This window comes from Enhydra lutris, unplaced genomic scaffold (genome assembly GCF_002288905.1).
Source record: "Enhydra lutris kenyoni isolate GAN:26980312 unplaced genomic scaffold, ASM228890v2 scaffoldscaffold90, whole genome shotgun sequence".
Classification (NCBI taxonomy): Eukaryota; Metazoa; Chordata; class Mammalia; order Carnivora; family Mustelidae; genus Enhydra; species Enhydra lutris.
This window is the reverse complement of record NW_019154174.1, coordinates 5,228,373-5,240,956: the sequence shown is the minus strand read 5'-3', so window position 1 is coordinate 5,240,956 and position 12,584 is coordinate 5,228,373. Positions and strand designations below refer to the sequence as shown.

At 54.9% G+C, this 12,584-nt stretch overlaps 2 protein-coding genes across 4 annotated transcripts in view; one reads left to right on the top strand and one right to left on the bottom strand.

Moving 5' to 3' along the window:
* LOC111162287 (rabaptin, RAB GTPase binding effector protein 2) overlaps positions 1-2,542 on the bottom strand; it is an 11,431-nt gene extending 8,889 nt beyond the window's left edge. The window contains exons 1-2 of the mRNA XM_022526589.1: positions 1,939-2,542; positions 1,267-1,476 (exon numbers count right to left, since the gene is read on the bottom strand). Of these exons, the coding sequence (XP_022382297.1) occupies positions 1,267-1,476; positions 1,939-1,999 (271 nt within the window). The 5' untranslated portion in view covers positions 2,000-2,542. The remainder of the gene's footprint in view (positions 1-1,266; positions 1,477-1,938) is intronic.
* A 4,031-nt stretch (positions 2,543-6,573) lies between these two features.
* LOC111162308 (CD19 molecule) lies at positions 6,574-12,584 on the top strand. 3 transcript variants are annotated; one of them, XM_022526638.1, is made up of 15 exons: positions 6,574-6,697; positions 6,942-7,196; positions 7,494-7,697; positions 7,827-8,120; positions 9,143-9,253; positions 9,485-9,533; positions 9,794-9,882; positions 10,336-10,449; positions 10,584-10,688; positions 10,777-10,845; positions 10,952-11,011; positions 11,107-11,163; positions 11,928-12,020; positions 12,122-12,229; positions 12,386-12,584. In XM_022526638.1, the coding sequence occupies exons 1-14, from the start codon at positions 6,610-6,612 to the stop codon at positions 12,217-12,219; spliced, it is 1,686 nt and encodes a 561-aa protein (XP_022382346.1). In that variant the 5' UTR covers positions 6,574-6,609; the 3' UTR covers positions 12,220-12,229; positions 12,386-12,584. The 3 variants fall into 3 exon arrangements, with proteins under 3 accessions (XP_022382346.1, XP_022382345.1, XP_022382347.1); XM_022526637.1 differs by having other exon boundaries at positions 7,806-8,120; XM_022526639.1 differs by lacking the exon at positions 11,928-12,020 and having other exon boundaries at positions 7,806-8,120.

The window sequence follows — 12,584 nt, the reverse complement described above, 5'->3', positions numbered from 1 at the left end:
CCGCTTAACCAACTGAGCCACCCAGGCGTCCCTATTTATTTATTTTTTTTTAAAGGGAGGGGCAGTGGGAGAGAGGCAGAGAGAATCCTAAGTAGGTTCCACACCCAGTGCAGTGCCCAGTGTGGGGTTTGATCTTATGACCCTGAGATCATGACCTGAGCTGAAATCAAGAGTCGGACACTTAACTTACTGAGCCACCCAGGTGCTCCCCGCCCTCCAAATTGGATCTATTTAAAGAACAAATACTGAGGGGCGTCTGGGTGGCTCAGTCGTTAGGTGTCTGCCTTCAGCTCAGGTCATGATCCCAGGCTCTTGGGATCAAGCCCTGCGTCAGGCTCCCTGCTCAGTGGGAAGCCTGCTTCTCCCTCTCCTGCTCACCCTGCCTGTGTTCCCTCTCTCTCTCAAAAAAATTAATCTTAGAAAAAAAAAAAAAGAAGAAGAAGAACAAACACTGGGTAGATAACAGAGTAAGTTGAACAAGGAGACAACCATGACTCACAGGTGGTATGTGGATGCCTGAAATGTGGGAAATATGGCCCCAGAGAAGCCTGGAGCCAACAGTGGTTGTTAGAAAAGGAAATAAGATGGTGAGCTGGGAGTTTTAGGAAGTTCATTCTGGAAGCCAATGTCAAGGCCAGACTACAGAGTCAGACCTGTGAGAAGGCTGGGGCACAGCCCAGGAGAGTTGTTGCTCCCACAGGGGACACAGAAGCAGAGGGGTAGGACAGGGCTGGAAGCTATTTCAGAGACTCTGGCCTCTGACTGGAGAAAGGGGAAATTAGAGCAGAGGCTGGGGGGTCTGGGGCGCGGGGAGCTGGTGCATCTCAAGGACAGAGAGTGGAAGGGAAGTCTGAACATGTACGGGGCAGTGCCAATGTACAGGTGATTGGGGAAGGCAGGAAACCAGAGGGTCAGACTCGCAGAGATGGAGGCTTACATGAGGCTGGTTCCAGGAACTGAAAAGTTGTTCATCTTTCAGGCTTGATCGGTCATCAGTGAGGGACAAGAAATGACATGTGGCAAGGGAACAGGCAGAAGCTGGGAGCTAAACTTAGCTGGAACTCACAGAGCTGCTTCTAGCACGGGCAGCACCTCTATGCAAATCAGAAAAGGGCACCCCTTTCTCTGGGTCCTGAGGCCTGCCCTGTGCTAGACAGCCCAGCTAACCTACCCTACAGCCTATCAGTGGCCCCTGACCCCTTGCTTGTCACGCATTTCGCTCTTATGGAGCCGCGGGGGAGTCTGGGAAGACGCTCTCTGCCTCACCTTTCAGGATGGCCTGCAGCGAAGCCACCTCCTCTTGGCACTGCCGCTGCACTGCAGCCACGGCCTCGGCTTTCGTGCTCTCGCTCACCTCCGCCACAGCCTTCATGGTCTCCATTTCCGCCAGGGCGCCCGCCAGCTCAGCCCGCAGCTGGCCTAGCTCCTCTGACTCAGCCTCAACCTTCGCCCCTTCCTGGGGCTGGGGGTCCAGAGCTGTGGGGGACGGGGATCAACCTCTTTTCCCATCATTCCCGGGTCCCCTGTACCCGAAACCATCAAATCTAGGAGTCCACAATCTAGCACTGCACCGGCGATCCTCACACCTTCACCTGGCCCCGCCCCGCTCACCTGACCCCGCCTCCTTCTCACCTCGCGCTGCCACGTGCTGCCTGGAGCCCCGCCTTCCCCCCTTCTTTCCCAGACTAGACCCCGCCTTTCCAATGGTCCCGCCCCTTCCCTCACTGGACCACCTCTCACCTGCCACTGGCCCTTCCCCTCGACCCCCGGACCACGCCCCCTCCTCCGGGGACTGCTGGCCCCGCCCTCTCTCTCCAGACGGCAAGGCCCCGCCCCTTTCTCCAGTCTTCCCTCACCATCCCCCTGTCCGCCGGCTCCGAGCTCGGCCCCGCCTCCGGCTCGGCCGCCCCCTGCGTGCATGGACGCGCCTTCACTTACAGGCCCGCGGCTGCCGTCGCCGGCCATCCTCGCCCGCGGCCGCCGGCACAGCTGCCGCCATCGCCTCCGCGCAAACGGTGGGTTCCAGCACTCCCTGGTGACGGTGCTCACCCCTTCCGGGTCCCCTCGGTTGTTTCCGGATCCGCTCGGCTGTTTCCGGATCGGCCCCTGGCTCGAGGCCCAGGCCGGAGTTGGAGACTGATTTCCGAGCCCGGACCGAAGATTTCCGAATCCGAGCCGGTCCGCGGGCCCGCGCCCCGCCCCTCCCCGCCTTCTTTCCGGGGCAGCGCGGTTGTTTGAAGGACGGTTGTCCTTCAAACCTTGAAGAAGTTCTTTATCAAAGTCCTTCTGGCGGTTCCGCGTGACCTTGAAAGGTCTGCTCAAGTTGCACCTCCGAGACGCCTGCCGGCCTCAGCCTAAAGAAGGGCGAAGCTCTCGCGGTCTCTTCCGAGCACCGCAGCAAGCTCCTGCGCGGTCCCCTGACCCCCTTCTGCCGGAGCCTGGCTCACATTACAGAGAGCTGTGGCCGGGCCTGCCAGTACCTCCGCCCTGGTGGAGCGTCCCTCGGGGCAGGGCTTCGTCGGCTTCGCTTTTCAGGGCGCAGGAGTCCCGCGTAGTCCGTCAGAGAAATCAGAAACTTCGGCGTCCCCCCCCCCCCCTTGATACTCAACCAGTCAGAGTTTGCTGCTAATCCCCCCGCCCCCTCCCTGTGCCTCTCAAATCCCTCCTCTCCTCCCTGGGCCACTGCCCTAAATCGAGGTCTCATTATCTGTGAGCCGTCCGACAGGCGACCCGACATCTTCCTTTGGAGGGTGACGGGCAGCCCAAACTCAAGTCCAGAATCTTGATTCCCATTCTCCCAAACCCGTTCCTACCACTGTGAAGTACATTCCAGCAGCCTTTAAGTCCTGTAAGCTCTACCTCCAAAGAACTGAATATTCCAGAAGGTGTCCGTCTTTCTTTTTCTCCTGCAGTAACACAATCTCTCTCTCCTGAGCTTCCACAACACCTCCTTAGTGCTCCCCTGTGGCGCCTTTTGGCTCCTTTAATTCTCAAAGCAACTAGAGTGATCTTTGCAAAAACATGTGTCAGCTTAAAATCTTCCAGTTCAATCCAGTTTTGAAAATGGGCAAAGGACAGGAATAGACAATTCACTGATGTCACAGATGGCAAATATGCCCACGAAAAATTGTTCACCATCATCAGCCATTAGGGAAATGCAAATTAAAACCACAAGGAGATACCATTACAGACCTACCCGGATGGCTAAAATTTAAAAAAAATGATGATACCAAATGCTGGTTGGTATGGGGAAAAACTGGACTTCTCTTATATTCCTGATGGTAAATGTAAATGTTATAGTCACTCTGGAACAGAATATGATAGTTTCTGGGGTTCCTGGTGGCTCAGTTGGAAGAGCATGTAACTCTTGGTCCCAAGTTTGAGTCCCACGTTGGGTATTTATTACTTAAAAAAATAAACTTAAAAAAAAAAAAAGTGTGACAGTTCCTAATAAAACTGAGCATGACCTTATTTGAACATACTAAGCTTTTCCCCACCTCCTCAATGAGGCCTTCCCTGACCATCCTGTTTCAAGTAGCTAGCTACCTCTATCACCTGTCCACTATTAGATGACTCCTTGCCATCTGAAATTGTTTATTGATTAACTTCTTTACCTGTCACCCTTTCCCGTTCCAAGTTCCCAAAACTTGAGTCAAAGCTCCATGAGGTGTCCTATCCCCTGCTGTTTCCTCAGCACTAAGCACAGTGCCTGATTTAAAAAAAAAAAAAAAAAAAAAAAGTAAAAAAAAAATTGGGGAATAAAAAAATGAACAAAGGAAGGAACACTTTCCTTACTGATCTCTCTGGCCTCCCTCTAATCTCCCCTCCACACTGCATCCATCAGGAGTTTTAGAAAATGCAAACCTGGCCAGATTAGGGCCCCTGGATGGCTCAGTCCAAGGAACAAGTGACTCTTAATCTCAGGATCCAGGTCATGAGTTCAAACCCCAGGATGGGTGTAGCGATCACTAAAGCAAATAAATAAACTTTAAAAAATCTGGCCAGGTTAACTCTTGCGTATAAATCCCAATCATCTTACTGCCCTCAGTAGCTGACTGCCCTAAGATTAAGATTCTGTGTGTGAGGCAGAGTTTCTTGAGAAGAAGATGAAATGATGGGGCGCTTGGGTGGCTCAGTGGGTTAAAGCCTCTGCCTTTGGCTCAGGTCATGATCTCAGGGTCCTGGGATGGAGCCCCTCATCAGGCTCTCTGCTCAGTGGGAAGCCTTCTTCCTCCTCTCTCTCTCTGCCTGCCTCTCTGCCTACTTGTGATCTGTCAAATAAATAAATTAAATCTTTAAAAAACATATTTAAAAAAAAGATGAAATGATGACGATAAGGTTCCAGTCAGGTATCAGGCTTGGAGTTTATCCTGAGACCCTGGGAGCCTTTGAAGGCTGTTGAGCAGGAGATACACATGACTAATACCAAGGGAAGTTCTTTCTCTGTAGAGTAGGTAGAAAGCAAAAGGGACAGAAGACACCTCACAAAAGAGGCTGTTGAAGGTTGGGAAGGGAAGAGTCCAAAAAGAGGAGGAAGTGGATCCTAGAAATATTGAGGATGAAAATTGGACTAGCCTTGGTGACTTGAGTGCATGTGAGGGAAGTGAAGAGAACGTTTTCTTTTGCTCTTCCTAATTTCCTTCCTTTTGTGGACCTTAAAAATAAAAGGTACTTTCATGGCAATAACTGGGTTGATTTCAGAATAGCAATTCAGGATAAGAAGTTACAGCAAAACTATAGGCTGGCCCAACCAACAAGGGAGAGGAATGTTATTTTAGGGAAAAGAAGGAGAAAGTTGGGAGGAGTTGTTTGGAAGAAAGTCCATTGGAGAAAAGCAGTTCAGGGTGATGATGGTTTCTCATTGGCTGAGTTGCAGGGGTGATCAATTTCTTGTAGGACATGCAACCACAGATGTACATCTTTTCCTGTTGGGGCCTGTAATTGACAACTCTTTCCTATGAGGGGTTTTCTGTTGGGTCTGTAACTGACTTAGCTTCCTATATTTGGGGAAGTGGTTCAGCATGAGAGCTCCCCCTCCTGGCCTAGTTTCCCTTTATGAACTTTTCCACTAGATCCAACAAATACTTACTGAGCACCTACTAGATGCCAGAGAACAAGACAGGAAAGATCCCTGTTGTGGAAGAGCCAGCGAACATTCTGGGGCAGGAAGCAGATGAGAGATCAACAAAGAAGCAAGCATGTTTGGGAACTGGGCAAATGCTGGGAAGGAAATAAAACAGGGGTGTGAAATCAAAAGTACCAAGGGGGTCAGGAAAGGCCTCTCTGAGGAAGTAACATTTGAATGGAGGCCTGAGGGATGAAAAGGAGCCAGGGGAGCAAAGAGCCAAGGAGGGATCCAGGAGGAAGAGAAGCAAGTGCAAAGGTTTTGTGTGGAGTGAGGGGCAGAGCAGTGGAGGGCTGAGGTGGGAATTGTAGTTCACGGCAGCCTCACTCAGGCTTTTGGAGGCCATGGTTTGCAGTGTTTATCTGAGGCACGGAAAAAGCCACCACAGCATTCAGAGCTGGGGACTGATCCGCTCCAGTCAGGAAACTGGCCCCAAGGCCGCCTAAAAGTTAAGGAAGGGGACTGGAGAGATTTTGTTGAAAGGCAAACGGAGTCCTGCCACTTAACCCTCTGCATTCCCCAATGCCTCACTCTCCCCCTCCAAGCCACCCCAACCCAACCAAGGGAAGTGGGGGCCCTGCCAGCTGGAGGGTCCCCTGGGGTTTGCCTAGAGCAAACAGGAAGCTGCAGCATAGCGAGCCGGGCCTGGGAACCGGCAACCGAGTGAGCAGGTCTCCTGGGTCTCTGGACCCCTTTCCCTGAGTGACAGCAGAGTGAAAGATGGACATAACATCCACACAGGCAGAGAGAGAGAGAGAGAGCTAGAGGAGGAAGGAGGAGAGAGACTGGGGCGGGGAGGGGTGGAAGCACAGATTTCAGAGTCAAGACCCCTGAGTTCTAGTGCTTATTAGACCACCAGCTCATTGTGTGAGCTCAGGCAATACCCTGCCCTTTGGGGGGCCTCGATTTCCCCGTTTCCAAATTGGTTCCTTCCATAACTGAAGCAGAGGCTTCCTGGAGAAGTGGGACACTAAAGGGCACTGATCATCTCAGGACGGCTGAGCACACAACCTGGCTTGTGCTCTCAGCCGCTGGCTGGGACTGTCTCCCATTAACTGAAGGCCTACTGTGTGCAGCCACTCAATTCAACAAATATTTATTGGGTGCCTGTGATGTCCCAAGAACCATCCCAGAGCCATGATGTGTACAGCGTTGAGCACGACCAAGGCTCTGCCCCGAAGGGCTTACATTCTAGTGGGAGGAACAGAAAGTGAACCAGCAGACACACAGCCAAGGTCATTTTCACACGGTGGTAAGCGTCCGGATGAAAATAAAAGTGTGGCAGGGAGGAGACAAGTTTTGTGGGTCTGGAGGCGTGCATGGAGAAGGGGACTGAAGGTGTGACCACCCCTTCCTCCCTCAGGGGACTGCCTGCCCGCCCGCCCGCCCCCACAGACACTCATGGTTCAGTGCCCCCCCAGGCCCCCGCCTGCCCCAGCATCCCCCGCGCGGCCAAGCTGGGTGCCCCGGGGAGTCTGGCCGCCATGCCACCTCCTCTCCTTCTCTTCTTCCTCCTCTTCCTTACCCCCGAGGGAGTCAGGCCCCAGAAAACACTGCTGGTGATGGCTAAAGGTATGTCCAGAAGGTACAGATGGAAAAGAGTTGGGGCTGGAAACTCAGGTCTGGCTGGGTGCCCTTGGCCAAGTCACTTACCCTCTATGGGCCTTCATTTTGTTATCTGTAAAATTCAGGGAGGGGCTGGGAGGACTCTGAGAGCTCTTCCACTCCCAGCTGGTGGAGTCGTTGGGTACTAACCTGGTGTGAGGAATCAAGAGGGTGAAGATTTCCTTTCTTCCCTCCCTCTCTCTCTCCTCAGAGGGAGGCAAAGCTGAGCTACCATGTCTCAACCGTCCCTCAGATGGTCCCCCTGAGCGGCAGGCCTGGTTTCAGGGGTCTCAGTCAGATCTGGGCCACGGGCCCCAAGACGTGGTCATCCAGAAGGGGTCCCTGGGCGTCCAGCTGCTTGTCTTCAACGTCTCCGACCAGATGGGGGGCTTCTACCTGTGCCAGCTGGGGCCCCCTTCCAAGCAGGCCTGGCAGTCTGGCTGGACAGTCAGCGTGGCAGGCAGTGGTGAGGTCTGGGCTGGGGCAGGGAGGGGTGGATGAGAAGAGGGAGGCCCAACGTAGATGGAGGCAGACCGGCGAAAACGGATTTGTAGGGAGGGTGTGGAAGGGCCGAGGGACTGGCATGCAGCTGTTCTAGGTGGCTCCTCAGAGCTCCTGTAGCTTCATGACTTCAACCCTGAGCTGTTCCGTGTTTCACTCTCATCTCTCTCTGGGTCTTCGTCTCTGTCTCTGCTTTTCTGGGTCTCTGTATGTCTTCGCCTCTCCTGGATGTGTCCGTATCTGGTTCTGGGTCTTTTCCTAGGGGAGGTGTTCCGGTGGAATGCTTCGGCCCTAAATGACTCAGGCTGCAGCCTGGGGAACAGGTCCTCAGAGGGCCCCAAGCCACCTTCTGGCTATCCCACAAGCTCCCAGCTGTACGTGTGGGCCCAAGACCACCCTGAGACCTGGAAGACCGACCCTGAATGTGCCCTGCCCAGGGACAGTCTGAATCAGAGCCTCAAGCAAGGTAGGGTGCCGGGAGGATGCCAGGAAGTAGGGATTCCAGGGATGGGGGACGGTGACTGGGAACTGGAGGGTTTGTGGGGAGGAGACCCCAAGGCTGACACTTTCCTAGCCTTGGCTCTCCCTGCCCCAGACCTCACCGTGGCCCCTGGCTCCACATTCTGGCTGCCCTGTGAGGTGCCCCCTGCCTCCGTGGCCAGAGGCCCCATCTCCTGGACCCACGTGCACCCCAAGAAGCATAACATCTCCTTGCTGAGCTTAAACCTGAGGGAGGACGCCCCAGGCAGAGAGATGTGGGTCCTGGGCACCCTCAGGGGAGGGGCTGTTCTGTTGCTGCCCCAGGCCACTGTTCGAGATGCTGGCATCTATCGTTGTTACCACGGCAACATGACCATGGAGATGGAGCTGAAGGTCACTGCCCATTCAGGTAGAGTTTCTCTCAATTGTGGGGCACCTGGGTGGGGGCTACTGGGAAGAACTGGGAGTCGGTCAACCTTGGCACCCCCAAACTGAGAGCTAGTACCAGACCCACCCCAAATCCCGGCTTCTATACTGACCACTGACTCTACCTCTGTTCTCCCTTGTTTCCAAATCACTACTTTTCTGGGTCTTTTCCTACCACTGGTTGCTCCTTCCCATTCTCTAGGGTCTTTCTCCCTCCCCCACTTTTCACTGTTGGAGCTCTGAGGCATCATCTTATCCCTTCAGCACTTTTCTCTTGTCTTTGTCTACACTCTCTTTCTGTCTGACCTCCTTAGGCCACCATGCCTTAGTGATTCAATTCCAGGCTCCATACACCTCAAGCCCGGCCATTTCCTGTCATCTGATGTCCCTGCTCAACATATACAAAACCAAAGGCGACATCGGTGACATCTTCCCCAAGCGTAGTGTTTTGGGTGTCTCTGAGTATATGAAAGCCACTACCACCTGCCCATGGGCCGAAGCCAGGAACCTGGGTATCCTTCCTTTTCCTCACCCATCTATCCATCAGACTGGTCACAGTGTGCTGCTCCTTCTGTCTCCCTTAACTCAATCCTCCCATGCTACCCTAACAACAGTTCTCAAACTCAACCTCGACTTTAACTCTACACTTCCCTCCAGGACATTGCTGCTTCCCGCCTTTAATCTTGTGAACTTGACTCTGACCTTCACTTTGCACACGACTGTCCTCAATTGCAGCAGGAAGCTTATCATCACGCTCCCCTGAATCCTAACATAGAGTCTGACTATGGTCGTGGTTTGTTGCACAGATACTGCCCCAGGCCCCAGCTCAGGCTCTGGGGCGCAGTCCCTGACCTCAGAGGGAGGGAGGCCATTCCCCCTTGTAGCTTGTCATTTTGAGGATCTGTGTCTTGTCCATGTCTCCCAGACTTCTGGCCCTTTGAGGTCTTGAGGCTGGGAACCAACACGCCAGCCTGGGGTCCCCGTCTCATAGCTGCTTCTCCCCAGCAATACGGTACTGGCTGCTGGAGACTGGTGGCTGGAAGGTCCCTGTTGTGCCATTACTTTACCTGATCTTCTGCCTGGGTTCCCTGGTGAGCTTTCTTCGACTTCGAAGAGGTCAGTCATGTCCCCCAGCCCCTCTGCCCAACTTACCCATCTTCCCCAGCACAGCTCATACCCGCTACTCCAGCAACCACCTCTCTCCTCCCATACCTCTAACCGCCCTCCAAACTTACCGGGCCCCTTGGACATTTAAGTCCCCTCCCCTCCATTGACCCAAGGGACCTCCCCAGCGCCCCGCCAATCTTCACCCTGCCTCCTCTGATCACGCCCCTTAACTCTCACCAGCCCTAATACTCAGGAGGAAAAGAAAGCGAATGACCGATCCCACCAGAAGGTAATGACGCCAGCGCCCCCGCAGTCTCCCATCCCTGCACTTTTGCTCAATGCTTTGCACTTACTGTTTCCTTTCCTTTACCGTTGAAATACCGCCCAAGCTTCAAAGCCCAGCTCTAAAGCTACCTTCCCTTGTGAAGATCTCCTGGGAGTGATCCCAGAGCCCTCTGCAGGCTGAGGAAGAACAGAGGAGCTAAATACACATGACTATGTTTTAATCGAGGGCCAGGCCTCACAGTGCAACTCCGCTCTCTCCGCCAGGTTCTTCAAAGTGACGCCTCCCCCGGGAAGCGGGGCCCACAATCAGTACGGGAACGTGCTCTCGCTTCCCACGCCCACCTCTGGCACAGGTAGGAGGCACCGCCGAGTCTCTCTCCGAGCTAGAGCCCCACCCCTTTTCTCGTCACTCCAATCGCCGGAGCGCCCAGCCTCCCCAAGTTTGGAGCTCCGCCTTCAGAAAAAAAGAGCCCGCCCCTGGGACGCGGAGTCCCGCCCAGATTCGAGCCCCGCCCCTAGCACCTGAGCCCGCCCCCAGAGCTCAGTGCCCCGCCCCCAGAGCTCAGTGCCCCGCCCCCAGGGCGCGGGACCTGAAGTCCGGCTCCGAGGGCCGCACCTCCCAGCCGGGAGACTGAGGCCGCGCCCCCAGGTGTAGATCCCGCCCTCCCCGCCCAGGGCGAGGGTTCGGGGCCCAGAGTCAAAGGCCCCGTTGGAGCCGGTAGTTTCCCGTCCCCTGCCCAGCCTCGCAGACCCTTAGTCGTGACCGCCCCCATCTCTTCTCTCCCGCTACAACGCTCCTCCGCCAGGACGTGCCCTGAGGTGGGCTGCAGGCCTGGGAGCCGCCGTCCAGTCTTACGCAAGCCCGCGCAGCGACGTCCCGGAAGTTGGAGCAGCGGGGTCCCGGAGCCCACCGCCGGCAGGTGATTGATTGGGGGCTGGGGGGCGCGGTGTCCTCACGTGAGGGATGGTGGAGCGGTCTGCGGCAGGAATACTGGGCTGGGGCCTGAAGGAAGGGGGCAGTGACTCGGTTCCCACTCACATCCCCGAACCCCAGGCCCAGAAGAAGAGGAAGGGGAGGCCTACGAGGAGCCAGACAGTGAGGAGGGCTCCGAGTTCTACGAGAATGACTCCAACCGCGGGCAGGACCGACTCTCCCAGGGTAAGACTGCGTCCCCCCGCGGCTCCCCCACCTTCTCCCCAGTGGACTGTGGGGCCTCGCTGGACACCCCCCTCTCTTTCTCCACCAGATGGCAGCGGCTATGAGAACCCTGAGGAGGGAGCCTTGGGTCCTGAGGATGAAGACTCCTTCTCCAGCGGTAATTTAGGGTTCTTGCGGGGCCTCGGAGGCTTGGGAGGACCCAGACGGCTGTGGAGCCCCTAAGGCTCACGAATGGTCCCTGGAGTTCTCTTTTTTCCCTGCAGCAGCCGAGTCTTACGAGAACGAGGATGAAGAGCTGGCCCAGCCAGTCACCAGGACGGCAGGTATGTGTGAAGATAGTCCCATTAATGTGGGGGGTGGGATGTGTGTGTATCGGGGACCTGGAGGCCAGGAGAAATAACTTCCCTCTCTTCTCTAGATTTCCTGAGCCCCCATGGGTCAGCCTGGGACCCCAGCAGGGAAGCAACCTCTCTTGGTGAGAAATGCTAAGAACCATCCTGTCTTGGGCAGATTGGGTTGACCTGGTGCTCAGCCCCGCCTCCAGGTTCAACCTCAACCTCAACCTTGACCTTGACTCTGACTTCTGGTGTAATTCTGGCCTTGAATCATATCCTAACACTAACCTCAACCGCAATCCTGATCCCAGTATTTACCCCACCCCTAACTATGAACATCAGCTCTGATCCCAGTGCAATTCCTACTTGGATTTTGACCTCCACCTCACCCCAGCCCCATACAAACCGCAGCCTTGACCCCAGTTGTCTCTACAACTGCCTCACGACTCTGACTTTGACCTCTGCAGGTTCTCTTCTTTTTTTCTTTTTTTTTTTTAAAGATTTTATTTATTTATTTGACAGACAGAGATCACAAGTAGGCAGAGAGGCAGGCAGAGATAGAGCGGAAAGCAGGCTCCCCATCGTGCAGAGAGTCCGATGTGGGGCTCGATCCCAGGACCCTGGGATCATGACCTGAGCCTAAGGCAGAGGCTTTAACCCACTGAGCCACCCAGGCGCCCCTGCAGGTTCTCTTCTTGACTGTGATCATAATCTAACCCACATCTGACCAGACCCTTAACAAGGGTCCTGAATCTGACGCCGACCCTACTCTCTCCTTCCTAGTACAGGCTGGGTCAAGCCCTCCACCTTCCTCTGTCCCTCAGATTCCCTCTGTGTCTTAGGCTGCATCTCCCTTCCCCGAGCCCAGCATGGCTCTAGGCCTCCAACTCTCTTGCCCAAGCAGGCTCCCAGTCCTATGAGGATATGAGAGGAATCCTGTATTCAGCCCCCCAAGTCCGTTCCATTCGGGCCCAGCCTGGTCCCAATCATGAGGAAGGTGGGTGTTTCTGCTTCTGTCCCCTTTGTCCCCTGGGTCTCACCTCCCTCTCAGCCTCCTGCTGGCTCTAGTTGTATCACGCTGTTCCTGGTCCTAATCAGATGCAGACTCCTATGAGAACATGGACATGGATAATCCCAGTGGGCCAGAACCAGCCTGGAGAGGAGGAGGTCATATGGGCACCTGGAGCACTAGATGAGTCCCTCCAGGTGAGCTGGGAACTGCCCTTTAAGGAAGGAGGAGAAAGAGGGAGATGAGTAGGGGTGGGATTGGTTCTCGGGCAGGGAGAGGGGAAAGGGTTCCCAAGGCCTGGTGCTCAGGGTGCGGGCTTCTGGAACCTCCCCGTCACCATTTCTTCTCCATAGCCTGGGCCTCCTTAGGCCCTGGAGATCCATATCTGATTTTGAAATCTGGGACCCTGAGCAAGTCATCTGCTGGAGCAGCGATGCCTCAGATGTGTGTATCTGTGTGTGTGTGTGTGTGTGTGTGTGTGTGTGTGTGTATGTACCAGTGAAACTTTGGCTCCCCTTGCACTCCCCCAATAAACTCAATGACTTCTTCCGA